The 13763-nt window shown below is 40.1% G+C and overlaps 2 protein-coding genes across 3 annotated transcripts; both read left to right on the top strand.

The window, feature by feature from the left end:
• Positions 1-189: 189 nt before the first annotated feature.
• On the top strand, positions 190-8073 carry hibadhb (3-hydroxyisobutyrate dehydrogenase b). 2 transcript variants are annotated; one of them, XM_071516102.1, is made up of 8 exons: positions 190-271; positions 1368-1528; positions 1640-1749; positions 1834-1955; positions 5986-6119; positions 6328-6404; positions 6523-6679; positions 7355-8073. In XM_071516102.1, the coding sequence occupies exons 1-8, from the start codon at positions 202-204 to the stop codon at positions 7511-7513; spliced, it is 990 nt and encodes a 329-aa protein (XP_071372203.1). In that variant the 5' UTR covers positions 190-201; the 3' UTR covers positions 7514-8073. The 2 variants fall into 2 exon arrangements, with proteins under 2 accessions (XP_071372203.1, XP_071372204.1); XM_071516103.1 differs by having other exon boundaries at positions 202-255; positions 1337-1528.
• A 4447-nt stretch (positions 8074-12520) lies between these two features.
• On the top strand, positions 12521-13651 carry hoxa13b (homeobox A13b). The gene is made up of 2 exons (XM_071516096.1): positions 12521-13154; positions 13413-13651. Exons 1-2 carry the CDS (start codon positions 12521-12523, stop codon positions 13649-13651), a joined length of 873 nt encoding a protein of 290 aa, XP_071372197.1.
• The last annotated feature ends 112 nt before the right edge of the window (positions 13652-13763 follow it).

Raw genomic sequence — 13763 nt, 5'->3', positions numbered from 1 at the left:
AAAAATTAAAATTTTTGAGGAAGAGTGCAACTGTTAATATCATTTCGATCAGAAACCAGCAGTCCTGGCCCGCCCCCACAGCTCATTGGATGAAAATGGGAGGCCGTGTTCGATGAGTGTGCTCTGTGATTGGATTGAGCACCCATCATTTACAACTACACGTTGCTGTTACGTCAGACGTAAGGTCAAGAGGAAAGAAGCATGGCTGCTGTGTTAAGAGGGTCTCGGTGCCTAGTTGGACGGTGTTACCAACATGTTGACTTTGCATTTGGTAAGGAGAGTCGAACTTGAACTGTTAAGCAAAATGCACTTCGCTGCGCTTGATTTAAAGGTTGAAGTAGTTACTTGGAGGCATTTTCAACATGAAAACATGAGTATTGCATGCAACGATGTAACAGAAGTTTGAGCTAATTTTCGCCACACTGGGCTTAGCTCGGTTTAGCTGCTGCAGCAGAGACTTGTGTGCACAACTTGCTGGTTAAAGAGCATTATGTGTTAAAATAATGTCTTGTTTATATTCTAGTATCCCAAAACAGCCAGGCGCCTCGACAGCAAGACTTGAACATTTTGATCAGGGCCACAACTGTCAACATAGGTTGATTTGTCCTACAGCATACTGTCTGTCCATGTAGGGGACCTTATGTAATTTCACTCACAGTGCACTTGAGGTGGGAGGTGGCTCTTGGGAGCCTTTTGGACAGAGGTGAGAAAGGCTGTGAGACCAAGGATGTTCTACATTAACAGTGAGACAGACAACCACGACATCACATGCAGCAAAGTGCAAGTTTTAAAATCCCGTTTCGACAACTCTTTGTTAGCGTGGTATATTGTAATCATTAAGATATTTCACAAAACACAGTAGCCCAATCTTACAGTGCAGTGTGTGTGTATCACTGTGTCTCTTAAAATGTATTAATCTGAAGATAAATTCATAGATTGAAATAATTTCTTTGTCAAAAGAGAGAACTCAGATTGAAATAATCATATATCTTTTATGAATAAAAGTACTGTGTTATCAAGGCTGGCTTAAGTAAATATTGATAAGATTTGGCTACTGTTGGATGACTTTGACACTGAAGGGCAATCACATTTGAATTAAAATGTTTCCTCCTTGGGTACTATTAACCACTTTTACATATCACAGCTGAGCAAGGCTCAACAGTACCAGGGCCAACTCAAAATGTTCAGCCTAACATTATCAGTGTCAGTTTAAATTATTTACAAATTGTGTCCTATCTGCCACAAAGGTATTTACAGAAATGGTGTTGTGGAAAAATCAAGCGACTTGAATAATGAATAATTCTGACCAGGGTAATGAATCTTTAAAGCACTGAAGCTCATTGACCCACTTGGCCACTGTGTTGTAGTCTCCACAAGGTCAATGGCCTCAAAGACACAGGTGGGGTTCATTGGACTGGGCAATATGGGAAACCCAATGGCAAAGAACCTGCTGAAGCATGGATACCCAGTCATCGCTACGGATGTGTTCCCCGAGTCCTGCAAAGAGCTGCAAGAGCTAGGTGCTCAGGTGGGACAGAAACAAAGTAAAATGTACACAAGTCATTTAGTTATGAAATGGTTTCCAACTCATTACCTGTTTGTTCACTTATTATGTTCATGATATTGTGTGTTTTCTCAGATTCTCGATAATCCTTCTGAGGTAGCGGACAAGGCCGACCGCATCATCACCATGCTTCCCTCTAGTCCCAACGTCGTTGATGTGTACACTGGACCCAACGGGATTCTCAAGTAAACTTTGGTTTCTTGCTCAAACTGTGTATGTTTCTCCCATACAGTTATGTCCCATTCTAAAGCATATACCTGACTCAACAGAAAGGTGAAGAAAGGCTCACTGCTCATCGACTCCAGCACCATCGACCCAGCTGTTTCCAAAGAGATGGCTGTTGCTGCTGAGAAGATGGGGGCAGTTTTCATGGACGCACCTGTGTCAGGAGGTGAATTTTTTTATTTTTGTAATCAGGATAGTGTTTGTATAATTGCTGTTAATATACAGCTGTCAATACAGTTTACTATCCAATCTTTGTTGAAATGCATATAATTTGTGAAAATGACAGAAACAACACTGCATTACTACCAATTTCAGCAGCTCAGACGAACCCCACTTTTCTCCATCCTTGCAAATACAAAACATTGTGCACTTTATCTGTTGAAGCATTTTATTCCACAGTATAATATAGCAAACTATTATTCCAGTCATATCACATAGTCTAGCATTCCTCCTATTTTACTTGATTAAAAAAGGAAAGTTAGATGAACCACTGTACATTATGTGACCAAGAGTTTCCATATGTCCATATATAATATTGGGAAGTCGGATCTATTATTAATATTATTATCATTATTATTATTATTATTATTATTGGCGACAAACTAACTCTACATGTCAGCAGTCTCAGTGTTATTTTAAGTTGAACTTCAAAAAGCCATTGGCATTTCAGTACTTATTTCTGTAGCAGTGGTATATCCAGTTTTGCTACTCTTTGTGCAAATGCTGGTTCATAGCAACAGCACCTGAGTCCCAAGACTTTGCCATTGATTGGGAGTGAGTGGAGATGAGGAGGGGCGGCTTCTGCCCTCAGAAATGTTCCTAGCTGTAAAGTGTGAGCTCTCAGACCGTCCTGGGGGTCCACACACACACACACACACACAGTTTGTTTGAACTCGGCCTCTCAACATCAGGACAGGCACTTTCTTTGAATTGAAGTTGGTCCTTTTTACGATCAGGCCCTAAAGATTAGTAATGATTTATATGCTTCCTTCCTGTGGTAGTGCACATGGATTAAGGTTGTCCAGCTCTCCACATTGAACTTGTGTGTGTGTGTGTGTGTGCGTGTGTGTGTGTGTGGTGGCACTTTAAATAGTGCAAACTGTAGTGTATTTCCTACTTAGTGTATGATGTCAGTCACCAAGCTTCAGCTCCTAAATGAAACTTTTTGAACATCTCCAGTGGCCAGACAGAAATCAAAAGAAGTTGAGCGGCATGGCAATGGCTGTTTAATCCAATGTGGCAAGAGCTCCAACATAAAAGCACACAAGGGGGCTGGGGTATAATTGAGTCAATGTGTGTGATTGTTGTCTGTGTGTGTGAAGAGCGTAAAGAACAGATGAGATAACTGACTGCCGTCTTTCATTTTCTTCAGATTGGAACGCGTCCCTTGCCAAGGGCTTTACTAGAGATTTGAAATAACAGAGAGAGATTGGCCAAGTGGTAGTAGAGAAGAACTTAGTATGTTGTCATTTCCCCGGAGGATTGCACTGTAGCCAGGACTTCTATTACAGGAAAAGACCACACGCATATCCAGTAGACACCCCAAAACAAAAACCAGCTCAGTTTTGACAAAAGTGGCCGTCTGTCAGGTTTTTGGTGGGATGAGTTTTTTTTTTCCTTCTCCTCCAAAATAGACATTATAATTAGGTAGTAGTTGTCTATGCTCTCTTTGATGGTAAACAACAATGTTCCTCTAGTTTTCTGTTCTGTCATTTTGCTGCAGCTCCCGCTCTCAATGCGTCAGTGAGGTTTTGGCAGCTGCACAGTTGAAAGGAATGCTTTTACTGGAGCAATAATGGAAAATCAACAAACCTGCTTTCTCACAGCTTAGGCGTCTCACCAAAAGACTTGTTCAAAATGGCACAGACCTAGTCTGATTGCCTCGCTGGAGACAGAAATATACCTTTTGTCTGCTTTTGAGTCACAGACTGGCTATCTTGTACAGCTCTCTTACTCTGGATGTCTTCTGTAACTTGTTGAGCTTGGAATTATAAGGTTATATCTGGGTGGAGTTCAGTTCTGAGATATTGAGCAAATATTTAAAAAGATATTTAACTTTTTTCTTTTTTCTTTTTAATGGAGCACCACACAAGTATAAAGTAACATTCAAAGATCATGAATATGTGGATAACTCAATTTTGATAATAATAAAAAAAAAGTCAGATAGAACCTAATTCCAAGCTCACGACTTTTCATTGGCTTTTTGAATAAGAAATTAAAGGGAAGATTGGGGCAGGTTTCTTTTCACTGAGTTTCACCTGTGTTCCTCCATATTTTAAACTCTTTGCCATCATGCTTTGTTTACCACAGATGCATTATAATTAGTGGGTTATCGCTGCATTCACATCGCAGGTATAATTGGACCAACAGTCAGAGAAACCACTCAGAAGTTTTCACATACCTGGTGTCAATTAGTTTGAACCTGTCTGGATGGCAACATGGAGGCTTCCTGCAGACTTTGTGATGATTATTGTCAGACTTAAGAATAACTATGTTTCCAGTTGGAAATTTTTGATCTCCCTGCATGATGTGAACGCAGGATAAGGTACAACGTATTTGTGCCAGTTTCCTATCTAGATTATGACCTTTGTGATGTCATACTCTCTCTCACACATCTCATTATCAAATATAGATATGTTTCAAATATCAAATATATACAGAAATGCCCTACAATAATTGTTTATAAAATAAATGGGCAATTGGCTTTCTTGGTGAGGCGTTCGTGTGTGAATAATCATATTTCCAGTAGTTTTTAAAGGATAAGGCCGGTGTTTTTTAATGCATTGCTTACTGTCAACAAATCCTATGAAAATAACAAAATCAGCAATGATTTTGTTTTGCCAGCAAATCTTGTCCATGTAGCCGGTGCCCAATGAAGCCATGTCCCAGCAGCCATAGAACTCCATTGTAAAAAAAACGATTTAAAAACACGTCAAAGAGCCATGCCGTTGCTCTTGGCAGCATATTTCATCATCGTGATGCACCGGGCCAGTCGACTTTTTCCTCAAACAACTTAATAAGCCGGCTGTAAACACTTTGCGATCTCAGGAAAGTAGTTCTGTAGTCCCCAGCGTAATGAAAAATTTGTCCCCATTTGAATTTGATTTGGTAATAAACAGCCTGACTTTTCGTGGTAACAGCGATTTAAAAAAAAAAATAAATAAAACTATGTCTTTGTGAGCTGTATTTCAAGGTTTTTAGCTTACAATTGGAGCCAATTACTTCCGGGTTGACAGCTAAAAACGGTACATGGGATGTCAGAAAGTAACGGGAGTAGAGCAAACGCATTGTTGATTTTGTTATTTTGTTATTTGTTGACGGTAAGCAATGCATTAAAAAACAACGGCCTTATCCTTTAAAGGAATACTTAAACTTAAAAAAAAAATGATCTACCTACAGTGAGTTAGCCCCCGTAGGTCCATCTCAGTCTTCTCCCAAACTATTGAAGTTAATGGGGGGCCATCTTTTTACAGTTCCTAAAAAATCATGAAATGGCCATCAAATTTCTCCAAACCACTGGTGCAGCATAATTCGAGTGGTTTATAGCCAAACAATTGCATTGTGGGTTGCAATGTTCTGGTCACACCCACGACCAGGCTTGTGACTGTTGCCATGTTGTTGAACAAAGTATTGTCACTGAGGAAAATGTAGAAGATAATGAGGTGAATATTGGACTTTTGGACCCACACAGCAATTGTTTGGCTATAAAACATTTGGATTATGCTGCATAAACAGTTTGAAGAAATTTGCTGGACATTTTATGCGTTTTTTTGGTGCTGTAAAAAGGCTTCATTAACTTCAATAGCTTGGGAGAAGGCTGAGATGGGAGTACGGGGCTAACTGGTTGTCCTGTGAATGTCAGTGGAGTTTTGGCTGAATTTTCATTTTGGGGTGAAATATTCATTTAGTTTTTACATGAAACAAAGGTTTTGAGCTAAAGTCATATTTCCACACATGGTCAGCATGTATCTTCAAGAGGACTGAAGCTAGAAGATGTTAGTACAAGCTGCTCTCAGACATTTGCTTTCTGAGGAAAGAAATGATCAGCAATTCTTACTATTCATCTCATTGCCTTCAGTTTCCTTTGTTTGCTTGATTTCATCTAATGGAACTTGCAAAAATGTAAGCAGAATATACCGACCATGACTGTTCACTGAAATGTGGTTTTGTGTTAAAGCATGGTTTCCCTTTCCCAGGTGTGGGTGCTGCCAGTTCAGGGAAGCTGACTTTTATGGTCGGAGGAGCAGAGGAAGAATTCACTGCAGCCAAGGAGTTGCTCAGCTGCATGGGAGCCAACGTGGTTTACTGCGGTCAGGTTGGGACTGGACAGGTATGAGCAGATATTTCATATTAGCCATTCAGTGGCAGGATGCTTTCATTATTGTAGATATGGAAATTGGTTATTTCTTAAGTCATGTACAAAGATTGTTTGTGTTCATGTGTATGTGTGTTTGTTAATTGCTTATATACTTGAAAATATTTTGTAATTCACATTGTGTTCAGCTTATTGAATACTAATTAACTGCTTCCTGTTACAGGCAGCTAAAATCTGTAACAACATGCTGTTAGCCATTGGAATGATTGGGACTTCAGAGACAATGAACCTTGGAATCAGGTGGATATTTCCTTAATTACAAGTAATGGGAAAACTGAATATATAATTGATGGTTTCAGCCGAAGCAGTGGCATTACACTTTCTGTAAATAAATTGGAATTCCCCTCTTCTCTCACAGACTAGGTCTTGATCCAAAGCTGTTGGCCAAGATCCTGAACATGAGTTCAGGCCGGTGCTGGTCCAGTGACACCTACAACCCTGTGCCTGGAGTCATGGAGGGCGTCCCCTCTGGGAACAACTACCAAGGAGGCTTTGGCACCCAGCTGATGGCTAAGGTCAGTTTAATATCCTGTTGCTCTCTGCTGGACTCCTGAGTGAGTGACACATTAATTTTCTGGGCCTACATTTTGTTTTGAGAGTGGCTGCTTCCGTAAAAAATAAAATATATCAGTCTTTAGGTTGTGCCTGTATTCCTCATTACATATATGGGGAAAGAAAGTCTATGCCATGGCCAAACTCAGTTATATTTTATATTATAATTATTATTAATCCCACCAGCGATAATATTTTTGATAATATTTTTGATAATAATACTCTCAAATTTTGCTCGAAGGGGACGATTGTCTTTCACTTAAAATGTTATCCCATTTATTTATGTATTATCAGATTTACGAGCAGTCAGACTCAGGGAATCGTTTGTGTGTAATTTGTGTATTGAAGACATGGAGGAAGAGATTGTGTTATCTAAATTACATTTGTGTCTTATCTCACACCACTTAACATGATTCAGTGAAATATTCTGCAGTAGTTTTCATCCACTCTTGAAACAGAGTCATGATGTATTTATTTGTTCATTTCATCAAAATGACCAGGAACATGATGGCAGTTTTCTCTGAACTGTGACACATAGAATAGATGTATTTGTCCAGTAATTTTGTTGGTAGAGCTTAATATTCAGCTCTATTGGCTTTTGCTTATGTATATTTGCTTTTTTTCCTCCCCTTTTTCAGGATCTGGGGCTCGCGCAGAACACAGCCACCAACACAAAGACTCCGGTCCCTCTTGGCTCGTTGGCCCATCAGATCTACCGTATGATGTGTGCGCGCGGTTACGCCAATAAAGATTTCTCCTCCGTGTTCCAGTTCCTGCGTGAGGAGGAGGGCCAGTAGAGGAAGTCCACCTCCACCCCGTCCACAGCCTTACCAGGCCTGGCCCCGCTCCACACAGGACTAACATAGAGTAGTTGGGGTGCATTTCGCCCCCGAGGACTTTTTTTCAAAAGTTGTGAGCTGAGACGAAGCCAAGAGCGCTCCAACACAACGTGAAAGAACGTGACAGATCATGTGAGCACTATCTCCTGTTGGAAATCATGTTTCCTGTGTGACCTTGCCTTTATAAAAAGCAGCACTCCTTTTAATTTTCAGATATGTGGAGGATCTCAAAAGACTGTTTAGTAGACTGAGTGGCAGTGACAACTCTGCCGATGTTACTACTCAGCTGTGGAGAGTATGGTGTTACGAAGGAGAACTCGTTCACTTTATTTGCCAACACTAGACAGCTGAGAATACGCTTTAGTCACCACATATTTATCTATTGATTGTGATCTTTGATTTCTTTTTGTTGCCGTTCTTCCTTCTCCTGTCTATGGGGTTTATTTCTCTTGACATTTGAATTGTTACTTTGGGATAAGATCGTCATGTCATATCCTAATGTTTGAAAATAAAGGAGACAGATTGTAATGTCTTAATCAAAATTTGTCTATGATTAATTCAAAACTAACTATTTAAGCTTTACCCATGCACTTACTTGATTTGGATGTTAACTTAAGCTTGTTAGGTGAAACACTGACTGAAATTTTGAAAACAAAACCAACCATGTTGATCCAACAAATGCTGGCCTTGTCTTGAAGTATGTAGAAATATTTTGACCACAAATAAGAGCAAAGTAATAATATGGTTCATTATTTTGTGTTGTCTCACTTTTCACTTTTAAAGAAACAAATGCAATAAGCTCTATTTTGTTTGTGAGGATAATTAATAGAGATTCAAAGGGGTGAACACAGGTAAACTGATTGAACTTAAATAGTCCACAAAATAAAAAAACAATAGAATCATATTTGAGTATAGATTTCTGCCTTATGAAGTTTGACATAGACATGAGATGCTCAAACCACAGACATGCAGAGGAAACAAATTGCTGGTTGTCATCCCTATTATCTTAGGCTCCAATGATTTTTGAAAAATTGAAAATTTAAATTTGGGCAACTTTCCCTCCATGTCTCTGAGCACATGCACCGGTAACATTAAGGTAAATAACTCTCAAATGGTCTAGTTTGAATCCTATTGCCCACTGCATTGGTAGTCAGGACAAAGTGTTTCACTTAAGGAAAAACAAACGTTTTCCTATGGCCGCTTGGCTACAAAACGGATGCAGCGGCGGGATGCTGCGCTCTGGACAGAGAAACAGGGAGGGACAAAAAATGCGCACATTGTTAAAAAATGGGGTTATACGCCTTAAGGCTACATTTTTTTCCCTTTTTGATAGCCATGAGTTACCCCGCTGCTAAACATTTCTTTCCAAGAAGACTTCAATTTAACACCTTTTTATTGTGTGACTATTGCCTAATTACACATCTGTGAAGCATTTTACCTAAACTGCTGTTTCTGTTTGCATCTCTATAAGAAACAATAGACTGCAGAATCGTGTATCATTCAGTGAATTTGGAGCATCTGTTACTGTGTCTCTTTTCTATCTCCACTTAGACAAAGAGGGCGGCGTGTTTCTGATCTAGTTTGCCAAGAGCCACTGAGGGGCCAAGATGCCATAGGTCATGCGATCACAAGACAAACCCATAAAAAGTCCATTAAGCACTGTAGGCTAAGAGCTGTGTTGTTATCTGCTTGGCAGGTATTGCTAACAGAGCAGCACTTTGGTCTGAAGCCTGTGTGTCCAGCAGGCTCAGCTGAGTGACACACTCCCTGACATCACCCTGCTCTCGCTCGCCATGCGCGCCTCTTTAAAACATTTTAATAAGCTTTTGCATCCACCATAGTCTTGATTCGTGTCTTTGTGGCGGATATTTTCATAGCAATATGGGGTCACATCGAATACCCCTCTAATATTGTAACTGTGAGATTTAGCCAGGGGCCAAGTGGATTCGCACTTTTCACTTCACAATCTCTGTCTGTCTGCATGTTTTCCTTTTCTAAAAAGCAAATAATGAAAAATACTGTCGCCTTTGCTATAAGCTCAAAAAAGAATAGAGTTTATAACATTATGCATTAGCACCATGACAGTCACATAGATGGTATTATCCTTAAACTGTGTTGTTATGAAGCCTATTTTATAGCCTACTCTATGCTATTGTATTGTATAGGCCTAGTCGAGGCCTCGTATCTTTTTTTTTTTTTTTTTTTTTTTTTTTTTTTTAAGAAAATTCCTGGGTTTTTTAAAGGTTATAATTGCATTCCTAAATTTCCGAAATTCCTAAAGTTAAGTCTGCATTTAGCCCCTAACATAGTCCATAAGCTAGCCAAGCAAACTAATTATAGCCTTCACTCTTGTAACTCAAAGCTATTCTTCCGATAGCCTAACCTCGGACACTTCAGGACAACGTAAAAAAAAAAAAAAAAAGAAAGAAAATTAGGTCTATTGAAAAACTGAACTTGTAGGGGATTCTGTTTTTTTTCATGGGCAGTTTGGCCTTATTATTCAGCCCGGGTCTGTTCTGTTATCTTACAAGAGAGGATAGACTTTCGACTTTCGCTCCATAAATGTGATTCACACTGAAGTTTCAAATTTTTGGTTGTAATTGGCATCATTTGGATTTCGATGTTTCTCCTTGAATATCGCGTGCATCGCCTGTGTGATAATAAAATTTTAAAATAATTACAATTAGGTACATAGCCTACCTTTGATCCGCGGTAATCGTTTCTGTGTGTCTGTGTCTGTCTGTGTGTGTGTGTGTGTGTGTGTGTGTGTGTTGCCTGTCTTTGTGAGTTCCCTTAGCGACACTCATTCTTTGACACAAATTAGATGCTACTTATGACCTAGTTATGATTTCGGTCATTTTCGGTCAGTTTTGTCCTGCACTTGTGGCATCACTGCTTATAACTGTAGTTATTTTGTTAGAAAATTCTTAAACGCTGCTAAATGTGTAGTTATGAATGACAGCCGTCCTCTAAGGTGGGAACAACACGGCTGAGATGTTTCCTGTCCAGCCTGGACAGCCTGCACTCATTTAGCAGCTCGGCTTTTGAATCCAGACAATCCACTATTGTTTTGTTTTGTTGTTGTTTTGTTTTACCACTAAATGCATTGATGCAGCGGTAAATAAAAAGTGGTTAAGCTATAGCCCGTAGTCGGTGATCATCAAGTTAAACAACCATCAATAAAAACAAAAATCCACTATAAGCCTATTTTCAAAAAAGCATAGGCTACGTTTATGCTGTAGGCTATTTCCTTAAATAGTAGCCTATGAACTTAGGTGATAAAGATGTAGCCTAAAAAGGAGGGTAAACGTTATTCCTCAAATTTAAAAGGTGGTTAAATTGAGATTAGGTATGGGGACACATTCCACTACATCCCTGCTCTCACCTTTAAATGAAAATGTAAAACAAAAACTAAATAATTAAAATAAAAACACAATTTTGTTTCATCCAAATCTGCCCCATGTAAATCTTCACGTCCCTATAGCTGCTGTATCACAACACACTCACCCAACTCCATGCTGAGGAACATTTTGAAGTCATTTAAGCCGTAAACCACTTTTTCATTCACTGTTTTACCACAGGCCTCTGCAGATAATTAATTCGTTTCTATACTTTAGAAACTGTGTTCTAATCCTAGACATTATCTTTTTAGCTTTGCTTTTTGCGTGAAGGATACAGAACCCGCCCTTGGATGTATGTTTCGCATTATAGTGTAATAATGCAGAAACCTGAAAAAAAAATCAAGGTTGTTTTATTTTCTTACCGAGGTCACTTTTTTACTGTTAGCGTGATAAAATAGTTGAACTCGAACCTTGATTTTAACCCTTCGTTAACGCGCGTAAAACACGTTTTGTTGTTATTGCCAAAGACTGGCAGGATAAAAGAAAGAGGAAAAGTTCCCTAAAACGGGTTACACATGGACCACTTTATGAAACAAGCATACCCTGTGGATGAAGTCTCCTCTTCGGCATTTGGCAGTGGTGTCTCCGCGGGCTTTCCTGACGTCAAGTGCCTATTTCACCAGACTAACTTTCAACTTGACCTTGGCCTCCAGCCGTGTCTAACCCGTATGGAAAAGAGCGCTGCCAAACGAGGCCTGCTTCTGCAATTTTGTCGACACTGAGCTTGTGTTTGCGTTGACAGATTATAGTACCATTGGGCTATGATGCGCTTTTTCTATCATGAGCCGAGACTATAATTTCATTTATTAATGCATTTATATTTTATATTCTCAAATGTCACATCCTTAAGGCAGTCTCGTATTTAGAAAATACAAAAGCTGCCAGCGAAATCATGAAAAACGTAACTCAAAGCCTTTCAAACAGTTCAGTCAATTCAAGAACTTGCTGGCGTATTTTATTAAAAAATCTGCACTTTTGACTCCGGGCTCATGCCGCAGTAATAAGCCTCGCTAAAGCTCTAGTTTTTAATAGAAATCCGAAATTGATTTTGAATCCAGATTGGCTAAATCTTCCTTGGCTTATCCTTAACGTAGCTGCCTGCGCAATTGGAATGGCGTGCGCAATTACGCATCCATTCTGTACAAAATGTTAAAGCAGATATCACCTTTAGCCTTTCGGATGCTGCAGTACAAATTGCAACATAGAAGTCTGTTCTGATATCACTTCCTAATACCTGTTCAGGCAGTAGGATTGTAGGCTCCCCTCAGTGAAATATTGTAATATCACTGAGCTAAAATATGAATGAAAAATATGAATAAGACTGATTTAAATAAAAAGATAGTAATGCTGATGAACATCTCCACAAATATAGAGCTTGATCTGCATTATCTGCTGTCTAGACGTTTATCATCTCCTTTGCATATCACGTGTTTGGCCCTGGCCAATAACCTTGCGATCTTTATGTACTCAGGCATGTTGGTATCGTTACTCTCTGAAAGTCGCTATCTGTGTTCAGTCGAGGGGATTTTGAAAAAGAACTGGTCGTCTCGATGTAGGGCATGCTATGACCGCCTCATTACTTCTCCATTCACACTGGATTGACCCGGTGATGTTCCTCTACGACAACGGCTTGGATGAAAGAAGCAAAACCATGGAGGGATTTACAGGAGGCAATTTTGCTGCAAACCAGTGCAGGAATTTGTTAGCGCATCCAACCTCGCTGGCTCCGAGCACCACCTACACTGCGAGTGAGGTGCCAGTCTCTGGCATGGGGGAGCCTGGCAAACAATGCAGCCCCTGTTCAGCTACCCAGAGTTCGCCCAATGCATCTTTGCCCTATGGATATTTTGGCAGCAGTTATTACCCATGTAGGATGTCACACAGCAGCGTCAAGCCTTGTGCGCAGCCCTCTGGCTATGGGGATAAATACATGGACACATCAGTCTCTGGTGAGGAGTTGCCGGCCAGGGCGAAAGAGTTCGCCTTCTATCAAGGCTATTCCTCGGCTCCTTACCAGCCCAGCTACCTGGACGTGCCCGTCGTACCTGCGCTGAGCGCTCCCCCCGAGCCCCGGCACGAGTCTCTTCTGCCCATGGAGCCATACCAGCCATGGGCGATCACCAACGGCTGGAGTGGCCAAGTTTACTGCACCAAGGACCAGCCACAGACAAATCCTCTATGGAAATCCTCTTTACAAGGTAATTTCTACGTTTTGTAACAAATAACAACGCAATGTACGTAAGATTTTGCAATATAACTTAAAAAGACTTACACATGCAATATCTGATGTGAAGTGAAAGGCTCTTATTTATTTATTTACACTGTCCCATTTGATTGGTTCTGTTCTGTATAATGCATGTGAAACACTGAGAAGAAACATGATGGAAATGAAATGCTTTCCTAATCTGTAGCAAGTAGGTTAAGATATAATATTGAACGTGTTTTTTTTTTTACAGACACCATATCTGGTGGAGACAACTCCATTCGCCGTGGGAGAAAGAAGCGTGTGCCATACACCAAGGTACAGCTAAAAGAACTGGAAAGGGAGTACGCCACCAATAAATTCATCACCAAGGACAAAAGGAGGAGGATATCCGCCCAGACAAATCTGACAGAGAGACAAGTGACAATCTGGTTTCAGAATAGGCGCGTTAAGGAGAAGAAAGTCGTCAATAAATTCAAGAGTACCAGTTAGCTTTGGAGATATATACTGAAAGAGGGGGAAAAGAGGGACCTGGATGCGCCTTCATCCAAATGAACTGTGCTATAATTTATTACATTATGAACGGTTTCTTTGTCGCCAAGGT

Source organism: Centroberyx affinis, unplaced genomic scaffold (genome assembly GCF_046629955.1).
Source record: "Centroberyx affinis isolate AG114_WGS23_722 - 3 ecotype Tasmania unplaced genomic scaffold, CSIRO-AGI_Caff_v1 ptg000392l_1, whole genome shotgun sequence".
NCBI lineage: Eukaryota > Metazoa > Chordata > Actinopteri > Beryciformes > Berycidae > Centroberyx > Centroberyx affinis.
The sequence above is the reverse complement of the archived record's forward strand: the minus strand, read 5'-3'. Positions and strand labels throughout refer to the sequence as shown.

Coding starts and splice junctions, on each gene's coding strand:
- hibadhb (XM_071516103.1), top strand. CDS start 202: ATGGCTGCTGTGTTAAGAGGGTCTCGGTGCCTAGTTGGACGGTGTTAC. Junction 1,956..5,985: donor GGACGCACCTGTGTCAGGAG/GTGAATTTTTTT, acceptor TCCCTTTCCCAG/GTGTGGGTGCTGCCAGTTCA. Junction 6,120..6,327: donor GTCAGGTTGGGACTGGACAG/GTATGAGCAGAT, acceptor TTCCTGTTACAG/GCAGCTAAAATCTGTAACAA.
- hoxa13b (XM_071516096.1), top strand. CDS start 12,521: ATGACCGCCTCATTACTTCTCCATTCACACTGGATTGACCCGGTGATG. Junction 13,155..13,412: donor ATGGAAATCCTCTTTACAAG/GTAATTTCTACG, acceptor TTTTTTTTACAG/ACACCATATCTGGTGGAGAC.